This window comes from Oryctolagus cuniculus, chromosome 12 (genome assembly GCF_051225735.1).
Source record: "Oryctolagus cuniculus isolate XC-2025 breed Fujian yellow rabbit chromosome 12, ASM5122573v1, whole genome shotgun sequence".
Classification (NCBI taxonomy): domain Eukaryota; kingdom Metazoa; phylum Chordata; class Mammalia; order Lagomorpha; family Leporidae; genus Oryctolagus; species Oryctolagus cuniculus.
The window spans coordinates 17,082,990-17,099,245 of record NC_142878.1 but is presented as its reverse complement, the minus strand read 5'-3'; the positions used below and the strand labels follow the sequence as shown (position 1 = coordinate 17,099,245).

The window sequence follows — 16,256 nt, the reverse complement described above, 5'->3', positions numbered from 1 at the left end:
GGAGCCAAGTGCTTCTCCTGGTCTCCCATGGGGTGCAGGGCCCAAGCACTTGGGCCATCCTCCACTGCCTTCCCTGGCCACAGCAGAGAGCTGGCCTGGAAGAGGGGCAACCAGGACAGAATCCGGCGCCCCGACGGGGACTAGAACCCGGTGTGCCGGCGCTGCAGGCGGAGGATCAGTCTATTGAGCCGCAGCACCGGCCTCCTTTCTCTTCTTATAAAGCCACTAATGCCAGCATGGGGACCAAGACTTGTGATTTCACCGAATCCTAAGTCCCTTTCAAATGCTTTACCTACAAATACTATTAACTATATGATTTGGGAGCTTGTTTCCAACACAGGAAATTTGTGGGATATATTCAAACACTAGAAGTCACCTAAAAACGTTTTAACTCATGGGACACCAAGCTTGTCACAAATAGTCCCAGGTCAGTTATGTGGCTTGACCAAAAACAAAAAACAAAAAAGAAAAAAAGAAAGAAAACAACAACAACAAAAACCTCATGTTGTGTAGACAGAGGAAACAAGGCCTGTGGGAGGATAGCAGGGTCGTCTGTGCCAAGACAGAAAAGGATTGTTTCAGAATCCAGCTGGAAGCCCATGATATATTTTAGCTGATGCTCTAATTTTCTTAATACTACAAAACAATATGATACAATAGGGAATTCTAGGAAGTTTAGGATTCCCCTCCCCTCTTTTAAAAGATTTATTATTTATTTGAAAGGCAGAGTTACAGAGAGTGGGAGAGGGAGAGAAGGAAGGAGGGAGGGAGGGAGGGAGGCAGGGAGGCAGGGAAGGAAGGAAGGAGGGAAGGAGGGAAGGAGGGAAGGAGGGAAGGAGGGAAGGAGGGAAGGAGGGAAGGAGGGAGAGAGGGAGAGGGAGAGGGAGAGGGAGAGGGAGAGAGAGAGAGAGAAACAGAGCTGGGGCTGGTTTAGCCCAAAGCCAGGAGCTTCATTCAGGTCTCTCATGTAGGTGACAGGGCCTCAGGTACTTGGGCCATCTTTCTGATGCTTTCCCAATAGCATTAGCAGGGAGCTGGATGGGAAGTGGAGCAGTGGGGACTCGAACTGGCACTCATATGGGACACCAGTGTCATAGGCAGTGGCTTAACACTCTGTACCACAATGACACTCTCACCCCTTTTTCGTAGACTAATGACTTTTACATATTCAGTCTGTTCTCATGGTTACCATTTTATCCCAGGCTGTCATAACAAAGTGTCTCAACCTGGATGACCTAAACATCAGACATGCATTTTATCATAGTTCTGGAACTTGGGAGTCTACGACCAAAGCATTGGCAGTGTTGGTTTCTCCAGATGGCCACCTCTTCCTTGTGACTTCTGGTCTCCTTCGAGTATGTCTGTGACTTAATCTCTTATAAGAATGTCAGTCTATTGGATTGAGTAGGAGTCACCCTAGTGATCTCATTTAATCTTTATTACCTCTTTAAGACCCTACCTCAAATGTACTCACATTCTGAGGTATTAGGGGTTAGGACTTCAACATATAATTTTTTTTTCAGTTAAGGGGGATGACACAATTCAGTCTGTGAAAACTGTGAAGTGACCTTTCAAAAAAGTGCTTCCAGGGCTGGCATTGTGGCGTAGTGGGGTAAGCCACTGCTTGCAGCACCTGCATCCCATATGGGTGCTGGTTCATGTCCTGGCTGCTCTCCTTCCAATCCAGCTTCTTGCTAATGTGACTGGGAAAGCAGTGGAGGATGGCAGAAGTATTTGTGCCCCTGCCACTCATGTGGAAGACCAAGATGAAACCCCTGGCTTCTGGCTCCTGGCTCCTGGCTTCGACCTGGCCTAATCCAAGCCATTGTGGCAATTTGGGGAGTGAATCAGTGGATGGAGGAGCTCTCTCTCTCTATGTGATTTTGACTTTCAAAATAAATAAATAAATCTCTTAAATAAAGCGCTTCTGTTTCAACATGCATCAGACTCTTGATTTTCAGGCTTCTTGTTTATGATGGTTTCTCCAACATCAGGGACTGAAGTTTAAAGAGTTGGCTTTGCAGGTAAAGCCATCTGGTATGTTGGTAAGGAGGAAGTGAGGAGACTAAAGGGTACAATCAACTGTGCTCTTTGTTAATTATTGGAGTGGCACCTGCAGGACCAGGCTTAGACACAAGCAGGCTGCATTCTGCATCCCATACCACTGACCTGTGCTCAGTGCTCTTTTGTCGATGACATCAGGCACTGATGAACAAATGAACAGATTCATCTGGACTCGGGTTATGGCCATGTCTGACTTGTGCTAGAAAGGACAGAGCAGAAGGGACGCTAACTGTTGATCGAGGATTTGTTTCCTTTGCCAGCTGTAAGGTCTTTGCTTCATTCTGCAGGGAGACGGTTTCCATCCACATTCGGGCCGCCCTGCAGCAGACCCAGGTGGTCCCTCTTTTGCTGGCTCATCAGTACCTCCGTGCAAGCGTGGAAGCACAAGTGACCATCGCTGCAGCCATCCTCGCGGGGGTCTATGGCCTGATTATATTTGAGGTAACGTTCGTGCCTGCTTCCTTTCATCTGTGCTCATCGTCAAGGTATTTTAACTTGTTAGATGCTCTGGATCAGTCCAGTCCACCACTTAATTGAGAATAAACGTTGGCAGGTCCATCACTATATGCTGAAAATAGAAGTGTACTGGATTTTTACTGAATCTTGGCTGTTGGCATATGCAGTGAGGAGTTTTGGGCAGACCAGTCAAACTGAACCTGAGAAAGTGGAACAGGCATGTGATTTTCTACCCTATTGCCACTGCTCACCCCAAGTGTGACTTTCAGGGATGGCAACAAGGAGATGAGCTTTGAACTCCTCTGAGACTCAAGGTCTTCTTCTCTATCATGGGAATGTTAATAACTCCCTTCCCGCTTCTTAGGATGCATGTGAAAGGGACACAGAAGCCCTTGGGCTATCAGTGGGAAAGAACCGACTTGCATTTATCAACTGGCTGATGAGAATTTCCACAAATGGTTTTATGCCTTGTCAACTTGTTGGGAAATTTTAAGTGTGGATGTACCTTCAGTAGTGTGGAGCAAAGTGCAAACACTTCCCAGGCCAGGCAGGGCCACTGTTAACTGAATGGTGAAACCAAAGTATACAGCAGCATGTTGGCAGAAGGGTTGGCTCTGTACTTTGAGCCTGGGAGGTCAGGAAAGGATATGACTCTGAAGAGGTGCTTCTTACTGAGGTTGGTCTAGGCATGAAAAATAACTTGGAGTTATCAAGGAAATAGCTGGCAGTAGGAATGGCCAGGAAAATTCCATAACCTTGGTTGTGGTTGTCCAGTCTGCTTGGTGCTTAGTTCCAGTAAGTTCAGGCCCCACTTATCTAACAAGTTTGGCTGTTGTATTGTTAATGTTTATTTTTATTCTAGAACAGCTTTATTCTCTATGTTCACTATCTAATTTCTTTTTAATCAATATTATCATTATTCTTGGGCTTCCAAGACCACCTAGACACTCTGTGATTAGCTAGCAAGACTCAGACTCACAGACAGCTGACTCTGGGCTATGCACTATTACTGTGAACAACAGTGGAGATCTGCTGACTCTTTAGGAATCTAGGAGCAGGTTTCTGAAAGGGCTCCTGTCTCATACAGGACACACCCCTCCTTCCAGCAACAAAGGATGTGACGTGTGTGCAGGGTTTCTTCCCAGGGGTTCCTTCTTGAGACTCAGAGATTTTGTTAGGGCTTGTCATAAGACTCTCAGAAAGAAAGCAGGTATTTCTGTAAATCACATTTTACAGTGTAGGCGTTGCTAGTACAGCAGAATACTCTGGCCCAGTCCAACAAAACAACCTTATCAGTTGTTACATCCTTAAAGCTGAGTACCCAGAAGTCAACCAAAGGCCATTTCCAGGGCAGGCCCTTCCAAAGATGGCATTCTCTTCTTTTTCCTTGCACCACCAGCTAGTTGAAAACCACTGCTCTGTTGTTCTGTGGAGTATTCATCCTACAGCCTGAAGGGGTTCTTCATGGGAATAATTTATTACTCTATCCCCTTCAGGCTACAATCTGAAACCTTCAGGTTCAATTTTGGGCTTACATACTTTGCAGGTGTACAGGGGTGTGGCTCACATCAAGGACGAGGGGCATGTGTCTGGACGTCACATCTACTTTAGTGTTGCTGGGGATGCTCGGTGAGTTGAGGAGGTGACCATCAGTTTGTTTGTTGTCAAGCTCTCTGTCACTTTTCTCCTAAAGGTTTTGATATCCACCAGGAACCGTCACTTAACTCCTTATTTCATTAGCATTTACAGTGAACTCATTCCTTCTGTGTTTGTAAATGAGTTATTCTGTATTGAAGAACTTTCTCCCATCTAATTTTGTTAATGTGAAACTGTTTATGATGAAAGTTATTTTTCTTTAATTATCAATTTTATGGTTGGCAGTTGTTGCCTTATCAACTTTCAGTGATGTCTACTTATTTTATTTATTTTCTCTTTCATTTTTTTCCCCTGAATATCATGTTGAAATTAAGGATTTATTATAATCCACTTTAACCAATTGCATATTTTCTAGTTAAAAATATAATGCCATGCCAACTTTTAAAATATTTTTCTTTTGAATTGATACATAGAAATTATATACATTTGTGATGCACAATGTGATAATTCAGTACATGTATATAATGTGTAGTGATCATATCAGAGTAGTTAGTATTTATAGATCCTTAACATTTATTTTGTGGGCTTTCAAACTCTCCTGTCTTTAGTTCTTCATAAAATGCATAAGTGATTGTTGTAAACTGTAGTTATCCTATTGTGTTGTAGAATACTAGAACTTATTCCTCCCATCTTACTGCACAATGGTCCTTCAAAAAGTTTGTGGAAAAGTGGCATTAAAAGATAAGTCTATTTTAGTGCAAAAAACTTTGGAAATCCAACTGCAGGTTTTTCATCATACACATTTGCATGAACTCTTCAGCAACTTGTTGTATCATCTGATGGATAACAAAGTTTGTGTGAAAAAATAAATTTTGGAAACTTATTTCACCTTCCCTCTATTTCTGTTCCCCACGACCCTTCCTAGCCTCCGGTAGTTACTGTTCTACTCTCTTGTTCTTTCAGGTCAACTTTTTAAACTTGCACACATGAGTGAGAACATGTAGTAATTGTTTTTTTGCAGTGTCTAGCTTAGTTCACTCAACATAATGCTCTCCATTCACATTCATTTTAGTACAAATGACAAGATTTCATTTTTTTAATGGCTGCCCAGAGTTCTTTGTGTGTATATATGTATGCCACATTGTCTTTACCCATTCATTTGCTGCTGACAGACTCTTCTATTGGTTCCTCTTTCTGGCTATTGTGAATCATGTTGTAATAAATATGGAAATGCAGGTATATCATTGATAATCTGATTTCATTTCCTTTGGCTATAAATCCAGAAGTGGGATGGCTGGGTCATATGGTATATTTATATTTATATTTAAAATTTATAGACAGAAAAAGGGAGAGACAGAGAGGTCTTCAATCTGCTGATTCACTCCCCAAAATGGCTGCAATGGCCAGAGCTGGGCTGATCCGAAGCCAGGAACCAGGAGCTTCTTCCGGGTCTCCCATGTGAGCGTAGGGGCCCAAATCCTTGGGCCATTTTCAACTGCTTTCCCAGGCCACTGCAGAAAGCTGAGTTGAAGAGTAGTGGCCGGGATACAAACTGGCACCCATTTGGGAAGCTGGTACCACAGTTGGTGGCTTTACCTGCTACACCACAGTGCTGGCCCCAAGACATATTTTTATTTTATTTTTGTTTTGAGGAATATCCACACTATTTACTATAATATCTATAATAAATTACATTCCTACCAACAGTTTGTAAGGGTTTTCTTTTCCCTATATCCTTCCCAACATTTTTTTTTCTGCTTTTTTGATGATAACCATTTAAAATGGAATGAGATATTGCATTATGGTTTGGATTTGCATTTCCTGATGACTAGTGATATTGAATATTTGTTTCATAAACTTATTAAATTCCAATTTATTTTTGAAAAGGCTTCTCTGTTATTCTAGGGTTGGTTTACCTCATTCATATAAATATATAACCTATGAAAGTTACAAAGTTTATACAGATTTATAAATCTTTCATTAATTAGTAGCCATTCTTAATAGCCATTCAGAAAAGAAAATCTGTCGCTCTCTCCCAAGAGCCACCCCAGATTTTAAAATCTGTAAGGATTTCCTACATGGACAGCTTCTATTGTAGAAACAAGAAACAAAATGGCAGAATAAAACAAAATGAACTACACACAGAAGGTTGCAGATCCCAGGGCAGGCCTTGACTGGCATGCAGCCTTGGTTGGGGCAGGCCCTGCTGTGTGAAACTTGGCAGCCAGAGACCTCCCAGGGCTGCTTTCCCAGGCAGCTCATCCAGTTCCTGGAAATCCTTCCTCTCCAGCTTTTCTCAGACTGTGCTCTGTACTGTGCATTAGTCACCCAAGGCCCTGCTGTCAAAACTGCCACATCCATGAGACAGATGTTCAGCCATTTTACTGGTGTGCAGTATATTCTCATAGTGATGTCAATTTATATTTTTCTACTGATGATAATGTGGACATATTTTAAATTATTTATTTACCATTAGTGAGATGTCTGTACTGGATGTTTGCTTATTTCTAATTGAATTGTTTGGTTTTGTGCTGTTGAGTTTTGAGTGTTCTTTGTATAGTCCAGATCTAAAGGCTTTGTTGGATATGTGGTTTCCAAGTATTTTCTCTCAGTTTAGTTTATAAGTTTTTCTTTTTATAGATCATGTTATGGGTATCAAGTCTAAGAAGTGATTGCTTAGTTCTACGTACTAAAGACTTTTTTCCAAAAATCACATACTTTTGCTTCTTATATTGAAGTCCAAGTTTAGTTTGAGCTAGTTTTTTAGTTGTGTGGGGTTTAGATGCAGGCTCATTTTTAAACTTGCCGATGTTCAATTGTTGCAGTGCCACTTACTGAAAGGCTGCCTTGCCTTCATTGAATTGCTTTCATTCCTTTGTTATAATTGAGCATTTTTGTGGGATATATTTGAGGTTCTCTATTCTGTTTCATTGCTTATGTGTCTAGCCCTCTTTCAAGACTGCCCTATCTTGATCACTGCAAGTATATTGTAAGTCTTGATACTGGGAAGAGTAATTCCTCTTAGTTTTTCTAAAATTGTTTGGCTATTATTTGATCTATTCACATATACATTTTAGAATGGCTTTACAGATCCTGAATATGGTCTGTCTCTTCATTTATTTTTAGTCTTCTTTGATTTTTAAAAATTTTTATTAATTTTAAGAGAACTGACTTCATGTATTTCACAGGTACAATTCTAAGAATATAACCATACTTCCCTCCCTCCATTTCTTTCTCTCTTAATCCCTCTCCTTCTTCCTTTCTTCTTTCTTGATTTTTTACAAAAACAATTTCAATCCACTCTATGACTATAAGCTAATGTACCACAAACCATATATTTAACAAGTAAAACGTAGAAAGATGGCAGTTTCACAGGAATATAAACAAGGGCTAAAAACAGCAATCACATTACAAGATGTCCATTTCATTCTAATTAATTTTTTGGAATTCTATATTAACTACCAAATATCAGAGAAAATATGATATTTATCTTTTTGGGACTGGCTTATTTCACTAAGCATAATGGTCTCCAGTTGAATTTATTGTGTTGTAATTATGAGATTTATTCTTTTTTATGGCTGAGTAGTATTCCATAGTATATGTATACCACTTTTTTTTTTAATCCAGCCATCAGCTGATGGCCATCTGGATTGATTCCATATCTTACTGTGAATTAAGCTACAATAAATATGGGAATGCAGATAACTCTTTCATATGCGGATTTCATTTCCTTTGGGTAAATTCCCAGGAGTGGGATGCTGGGTTATATGGTAGATCTTTCGGCTTTCTGAGGTATCTATATATTCCATTCCATAATGACTATACTAGTCCCATTTCCACCACCAGTGGAATAGGATACTGTTTCTCCACATCCTCTCCAGCATTTATTTTTTTGTTGATTTCTGTATGAGAGCCATTCTACTTGGGGTGAGGTGAAACCTGGTTGTGGTTTTGATTTGCGTTTCCTTGATGGTTAGTGATCTTGAGCATTTTTTCATTTATCTGTTGGCCATTTGTGTTTCATCTTTTGAAAAATGCCTGTTTAAGTCCTTTGTTCATTACTTAACTGAATTGTTTGCTTTGTTGTTGTTTAGATTCTGTGTTCTTTATAGATCTGGGCAGTCATTGTGGGTGGCTCAGTAGGCTCAGGGATCCCTGATTGCCTGTGGAGGTCATTGCTGCAGGATCCATGCTCACACTCAGGACTGCATGGATCCTTTGTGTGGTTTCTTGTAACAATGCAGATAAATATTGCACCCACTGTGGCTAGCACCCTGACATTGGACGCCATGAGGAGAGGAGGTAAGTGAGAATCTACACCAACAGAGATGATCAAGACACCCCTCTGATAAAAAAAAATAGGAGAATTACCATACCCAACTTGGGTGTCACCTTGGACACTCCCCTAACCCTGGAACACTGAGCAGGGCTCCCTGGCTACACCCAGTACACACCCAGCACACATCTGGTTATTTACTGAAAGAGCTGACACTCCACTAAGCCACAGGGGCATGGTCCAAAGATAAAAACCATCACAGGGAAAAAACACCCAACAAGTATCTCCACAGATGTCTGAAAATAAATGCAAAAAAATCAAGAGTAAGGAAGACAACATGCAAAAAATCAAGAGTAAGGAAGATAACATGACACATCCAAAGGAATGCGATAACACTTCAATATTAGAATGTGAATTTGAAGATATTGATGAAATTCTAGAAACAGAATTCAAAATATTACTTGTGGGGTAACTCAGAAGTAACCAGAAGCAAATTCATGAATTAAAGAAATCCATACAGGACATGAATGAAACATTTTCCATGGTACTGAGATTTTAAAGAAAATCAAAATGAAATATTGGAAATGAAGAATTCAATAGATCAAATAAAAAATGTGGTGGATGGCTGAACAATAGACTCAGTGAGGCAGAAGAAAGAATATTCGAGTTAGAAGACAAATCTCTTAAAATTTTAAAATCAAACCAAAAAAAAAGGAGAAAAATAAGAAATTAGAAAAAAACAGTGTTGGAGGTATATGGGATAGTATTAAATGACCCAACATATAGGTCTTAGGAGTTCCTGAAGGTGTGAAAAAAGAAAATGGATTAGAAGGCTTTTTTAGTGAAATAATTACAGAAAACTTCCCTGACTTGGAGTAAGAAAGGGACATCCAAGTACAGGAGGCACATAGAACTCCTAACAGACATTACCAGAAAAGATCTTCACCATGACACACTGTAGTTAAACTCCACAGTAAAACATAAAGAAAAGATTCTAAAATGTGCACAAGAGAAACGCCAGATTACTTTCAGAGGATCTCTAGTTGGACTCACAGCTAACCTTTCATCAGAAACCCTATAGGTTAGAAGAGAATGGTGAGATAAATTCCAAGCCTTAAGAGAAATAAACTGTCAATATTGTACCCTGCAAAGCTCTCATTTATGAATGAAGATGAAATAGAGACCTTCCATGATAAACAGAAATTGAAAGAATTTGACACTACTCATCTTTCCAATAAACACGACTGGATGGCTTCACTGCTGAATTCTATCAGACATTTAAAGAACTAACTCTAATTCTTCTCAAGCTGTGCAAAATAATTGAAAGGGAGAGAATCCTCTCAAACTCCTTCTAAGAAGCCTGTAACACCTTAATTACTAAAGCAGAAAAAATAATACAACAGAGAAAGAGAACTATAGACCAGTTTCTCTTATGAACATAGACACAAAAATTCTCAACAAAATGCTAGCCAATCAAATACAACAAAGCATCAGGAAGATCATTCACTGGACCATGTGGGATATATCCCTGGTATGCAAGGTTGCTTCAACATCATCAAATCAATAAATGTGACATATCACATTGACATACTGAAGAAAAAGCTATACAATTATCTCAATAGATGCAGAGGAAGCATTTGACAATATACAGCATCCTTTCATAATGAAGAACTTAAGCAAATTGTGTATAGATGAAAAAATCCTCAATGCAATCAGGGCAATTTATGACAATCCCATGGCCAGCATCTTATTGAATGGAGAAAAGTTGGAAGAATTCACGTTAAGATCTGGAACCTGAGAAGATGTCCACTTCACCATTGCTATTCAATATACTCCTGGAAGTTTTGGCCAGAGCTATTAGGAAAGAAAGAGAAACCAAAGGATACAAATTGGGAAAGAGGAAGTCAAACTATTCCTATTGCAGAAGACATGATTCTATATATAGGGTATCCAAAAGACTCCACTATGAAACTACTGGGGCCGGTGCTGAGGCTCAATAGGCTAATCCTCCGCCTTGCAGTGCCAGCACACCGGGTTCTAGTCCTGGTTGGGGCACCGGATTCTGTCCCACTTGCCCCTCTTCCAGGCCAGCTCTCTGCTGTGTCCCAGGAGTGCAGTGGAGGATGGCCCAGGTCCTTGGGCCCTGCACCCCAGGGGAGACCAGGAGAAGCACCCGGCTCCTGCCTTTGGATCAGCGCAGTGCACTGGCCATGGTGGCCATTGGAGGGTGAACCAATGGCTATTGGAGGGTGAACCTTTATCTCTGTTTCTCTCTCTCATTGTTCACTCTGGCTGTCAAAAATAAAAAAATAAAAAAAAGAAACTACTGGAACTCAAAGAAGAGTTTGGTAAATTGGCAAGATATAAAATCAACACACAAAAATCAATAATCTTCTTATATACAGACAATGCCATGGCTGAGAAAAAACTTCTAAGATCAATTCCATTTGCAATAGCTACAAAAAGTATCAAATACTTTGGAATAAATTTAACCAAGGACACCAAAGATCTCCATGATGCAAATTACAAAACATTAAAATAGATGAAAAAACAAAAAAGGAAAAATCTTCTATATTCATGGATTGGAAGAATCAATATCATCAAAATGTGCATACTACCAAAAATGATTTTCAGATTCAATGCAATACCAACCAAAATACCAAAGACATTCTTCTCAGATTTAGAAAAAATTATGCTAAAATTCATATGGAAACACAGAAGACCCAGAATAGATAAAGCTTTTTTATACAACAAAAACAAAGCCAGAGGGATCACAATACCAGATTTCAAGACTTACTACAGGGCAGTTATAATCAAAACATCTTGGTACTGGTGAGAACAGATAGGTAAACCAAAGAAACAGAAATCAATCCATGCATATACAACCAACTTATCTTTGACAAAGAAGCTAAAGTCAGTCCCTGGAGCAAGGACAAATGGTGCTGGGAAAACTGGATCTCCAAGTGCAGAAATATGAAGCAAGACCCATATCTTACATGCTACATAAAATCCACTCATAATGGTGCAAAGACATAAGTATACAACTCCATATCATCAAATTATTAGAGAACACTGGGGAAACCCTGCAAGACACAGGCACAGGCAAAGAGTTCTTGGAAAAGACCCCAGAAGCACAAGGAATCAAAGCCAGAATTGACAAATGGGATTACACAAAATTGGGAAGCTTCTCACTGCAAAAGAAACACTAAGCTAAGTGAAGAGGCAACTGACAGTGAGAGAAAATATTTTCAAACTATGAAACTGATAAAGGATTAATATCCAGAATCTATAAAGAGCTCAGTAGACTCAATAGCAACAAAACAAACAATCAAGGTAAGAAATGAGCAAAAGACTCAAACAGGCATTTTTCAAAGAGGAAATCCAAATGGGCTATAGATATATGAAAAAATGCTCAGGATCACTAGCCATCAGGGAATTCCAAATCAAAACCACAGTGATGTTTCACCTCACCCAATTAGAATGGCTTTCATACAGAAAGAAACAGAGAACAAATGCTGTTAAGGATGTGGGGAAAAAGGCACCCTAATCCAACCTTGGGAACGTAAACTGGTCCAACCACTGTGGAAGACACTATGGAGATATCTCAGAAATCTGAATATAGACCTACCATATGACCAGCCATCCCACTCTTGGGATTTTACTCAAATGAAATGAAATCAGCAATATGAAAGAGTTATCTGTACTACTATGTTTATTGCAGCTCAATTCAGGATAGCTGAGATGTGGAATCAACCAAGTTGTCTACTAATTGAACTGGATAAAGAAATTATGGGATATGTATACCATAGAATACTACACAGCAGTAAAATAAAAAGAAATTATGCCATTTGCAACAAAATAGATGTAACTGGAAAACATTATACTTAGTGAAATAAGCCAGTCTCCAAAGGACTGATCTGTGGTAGCTAATAGAACACTCAAAAGGTAACTTATAGAAATGAAATAGACACTTTGAAATTTGGTGACTTTAAACAGCCCTTGTCTCAGCTGTTGAGGAACAGTTTTTTTTCATAGTATCTGTTGAACTCTTTACTTAGTATAGATTTAATCCTATTGGTATAAAGTTAATTGAAAATAGATCTTAGTAAAAAAAAGGATGGGAATAGGAGAGAGAGGAGGAAGAAGGGTGGGAGTGCTGGCAGGAGGGTGGGAGGGTGGGATGAGTCACAGTTTTCCTAAAGTTGTAATTATGAAATGCATGAAGTTTGTGTACTTTAAATAAAATGTTTCTAGGTTAAAAAAGTAAAAAGATTATAACAGACTTTTATACCTTTTTTAAAAATTTTATTTAAGTTTATACAAGGTCATGTATTTCATATATACAGATTTAGGAACACAGTGATACTTCCTACCTTATCCTCCCTCCCTCTCATGCTCGAACTCTTCTTCCTCTGCCTTCTCCTATTCCTACTCTTAATTTTTGCAAAGATTTATTTTCAGTTTACTTTATACTCATAAGGTAATGCTTCACTAAGTAAAGAGTTCAAGAAATAATATGAGGAAAAAAAACCACTGTTCCTCAACAGTAGAGACAAAGGTTGTAATAATCATTGAATCACAAAATGTCCATTTCACTCCAATGCATTACATTTTAGGTACTCTATTAGTTACGCAAGATCAGGGAAACATGATTTCTGTCTTTTTGGGACTAGCTTATTTCACTAAGTATAACAGTTTCCAGTTGAATAAATTTTGTTATGAAAGCATTTCCGCTTTTTTTTAACTGCTGAGTAGAACTCCATAGTGTATATATACTATAATTTCTTTATCTAGTCATCAGTTGATAAACATCTGGGTTGATTCCATATCTTAAGTATTTTGAATTGAGCTGCTGTAAACATGGTGGTATAGATAACTCTTTAATATGGTGATTTCCTTTGGTTTGGATAAATTCTGAGTAGTGGGATTGCTGGGTCATATGATAGGTATATATTCAGGTTTCTGAGGTATCACCATAGTGCCTTCCATGGTGACTGCATCAGTTTACATTCCCACCAACAGTGGGTTATGGTGCCTTTCCCCCTACATCCTTGCCAGCATTTATTGTTTGTTGCTTTCTGTGTGAAATCCATTTAACTGGTATGAGGTGAAACCTGGTTGTGGTTTTGATTTACATTTCCCTGATATCTAGTCCTAAGCATTTTTTAAGTGTCTGTTGGCCATTTGAATTTCCTCTCTTAAGAAATGCCTATTCAGTCTTCTGCCCGTTTATTATTGGATTGTTTGTTTTGTTGTTGAATTTATTGTGCTCCTTATAGTGCTTTTATAGAGCTCTTTATCAGTTGCATAGTTTGAAAATCTTTTTCCCATTCTGTTGGTTGATGTTTACTTTGCTGAGTGTTTCTTTTTGCAATGCAGAAGCTTCTCATCTTGTTGTAATCCCATTTGTGAATTTTGGCTTTGATTATCTGTGCTTCTGGTGCCTTTTCCAAGAAGTCTTGGCCTATGCCAACATCTTGCAGGGTTTCCATAATGTTCCTTAGTAATTTGGTGGTATTAAGTTGTAGATTTATGTCTTTGATCTATTTGGATTAGATTTTTTTGGTACAAGTTGTAAGGGGTGTTTCTTCATACTTCTGCATTTGGAGATACAGCACCATTTGTTGAAGAGACTGTCCTTGATCAAGGGATTGATTTTAGCTCCTTTGTCAAATATAAGATGGTTATAAATTCATGGATTGATTTCTGAAGATTCTATTCTGTTACATTTTTCTGTTTTTTCAACTTTTATTTAATAAATGTAAATTTCCAAAGCATAACTTTTGGATTACAGCAGCTTTTCCCCCCATAACCTCCCTCCCACCCACAACCATCCCATCTCTCACTCCCTCTCCCATCCCATTCTTCATCAAGATTCACTTTCAATTATCTTTATATACAGAAGATCAACTTAGTATATACTAAGTAAAGATTTCAACAGACTGCACCCACACAGACACAAAAGTATAAAGTACTGTTTGAGTAGTAGTTTTACTGTTAATTTGCATAGTACAACACATTAAGGACAGAGATCCTACATGGGGAGCAAATGCACAGTGACTCCCGTTGTTGATTTAACAATTGACACTCTTATTTATGATGTCAGTAATCACCCGAGGCTCTTGTCATGAGCTGCGAAGGCTATGGAAGCCTCTTGAGTTCACAAACTCCGACCTTATTTAGACAAGGTCATAGTCAAAGTGGAAGTTCTCTCCTCCCTTCAGAAAAAGGTACCTCCTTTTTGATGGCCTGTTCTTTCCACTGGGATCTCACTCACAGAGATCTTTCATTTAGGTCATTTTTCTTGCCACAGTGTCTTGGGTTTCCATGCCTGAGAAACTCTCATGGGCTTTTTAGCCAGATCTGAATGCCTTAAAGGCTGATTCTGAGGCCAGAGTACTGTTTAGGACATCTGCTATTCTGAGTCTGCTGTGTATCCTGCTTCCCATGTTGGATCATTCTCTCCTTTGTAATTCTCTCAGTTATTCTTAGCAGACACTAGTCTTATTTATGTGATCCCTTTGACACTTAATCCTATCATTATGATAAATTATGAACTGAAACTGATCACTTTGAAAAGTGAGATGGCATTGGTACATGCCACCTTGATGGGATTGAATTGAAATCCCCTGGCACATTTCTAGCTCTACCATTAGAGGTAAGTCCGAGTGAGCATGTGCTGAACTATTGATCTCCTCCATCTATTATTCCCACTCTTTTATAAATTTATTTGCCAAGTAGAGTTATAGATAGTGAGAGAGAGAGAGAGAGACAGAGAGAAAGGTCTTTCTTCCATTGGTTCACTCCCCAAATGGCTGCCATGGCCGGTGCTGCACCAATCCAAAGCCAGGAGCCAGGTGTTTCCTCCTGGTCTCCCATGTGGGTGTAGGGGCCCAAGCACTTGGGCCATCCTCTACTGCCCTCCTGGGCCACAGCAGAGATCTAGACTGGAAGAGGAGCAACTGGGACTAGAACCCAGTGCTCATATGGGATGCTGGTGTCGCAGGTGGAGGATTAACCAAGTGAGCCTTAGCGCTGGTCCCAAATCCCACTCTTATATTTAACAGGGGTCACTCTTTAGTTAAATTTAAATTCTGTTACATTTTTCTACATGTCTGTTTTTAAGGCAGTGCCAAGTTGTTTGGATTATAACTGCCCTATAGTAGTCTGAAATCTGGTATTGTGGTATCTCTGGCTTTGTTTTTATTGTATAAGATTGTTTTATCTATTTGGGGTCTTGTGTTTCTAAATTAATTTTAGCATATTTTTTTTCTAGATCTGCAAAGAATGTCTTTGATATTTTGAGTGATATAGCATTGAATCTGTTAACTGCTCTGGGTAGTATGTACTTTTTGATGATATTGATTCTTCCAATCCATGAACATGGAAGATTTTCCCATTTTCTTGTCTTCTTCTATTTCTTTCATTAATGTTTTGTTATACCTTCTTTTCTAATGTGCGTATATATTACTATGATTTCACTTGTCAACACTGTTTTTGGGGTATTCTACAAATTTTGATATGTTGTATTTTAAGTTTCATTTAGTTCTTCCTACATTATTATTTCTCTTGAGGATTCTTATTCAATACATATACTTAGTAATGTGTTTTTTGGTATACAACTGCTAGAAATTTTTCCACTGACTTGCTTTTTTTTTCCATCCTGACTGCTTATTCCCATCCGTTGAGGTACATGACCCTTTATCCAAAGTACCAGATCATTTTGTTCTCTCATGTTTTGGTTTTCTCTGCTTCAATTCTCTACTGTAAGTCTCTACTGCAAGGGTCTGCCCTCCTGAACCTGCCTGAAAAAATTGCTGCCAACTTTGAAGACATTTTTTGGAAGTTTTTCCAATTTCTTCTT

General features: G+C 39.1%; 1 protein-coding gene across 1 annotated transcript in view; it reads left to right on the top strand.

The window, feature by feature from the left end:
• The window catches only part of OCA2 (OCA2 melanosomal transmembrane protein), a 369,302-nt gene that overhangs the window by 94,466 nt on the left and 258,580 nt on the right, over positions 1 to 16,256 (top strand). Inside the window, exon 9 of the mRNA XM_008269748.5 lies at positions 2,352 to 2,505. Within this exon, the coding sequence (XP_008267970.2) occupies positions 2,352 to 2,505 (154 nt within the window). The remainder of the gene's footprint in view (positions 1 to 2,351; positions 2,506 to 16,256) is intronic.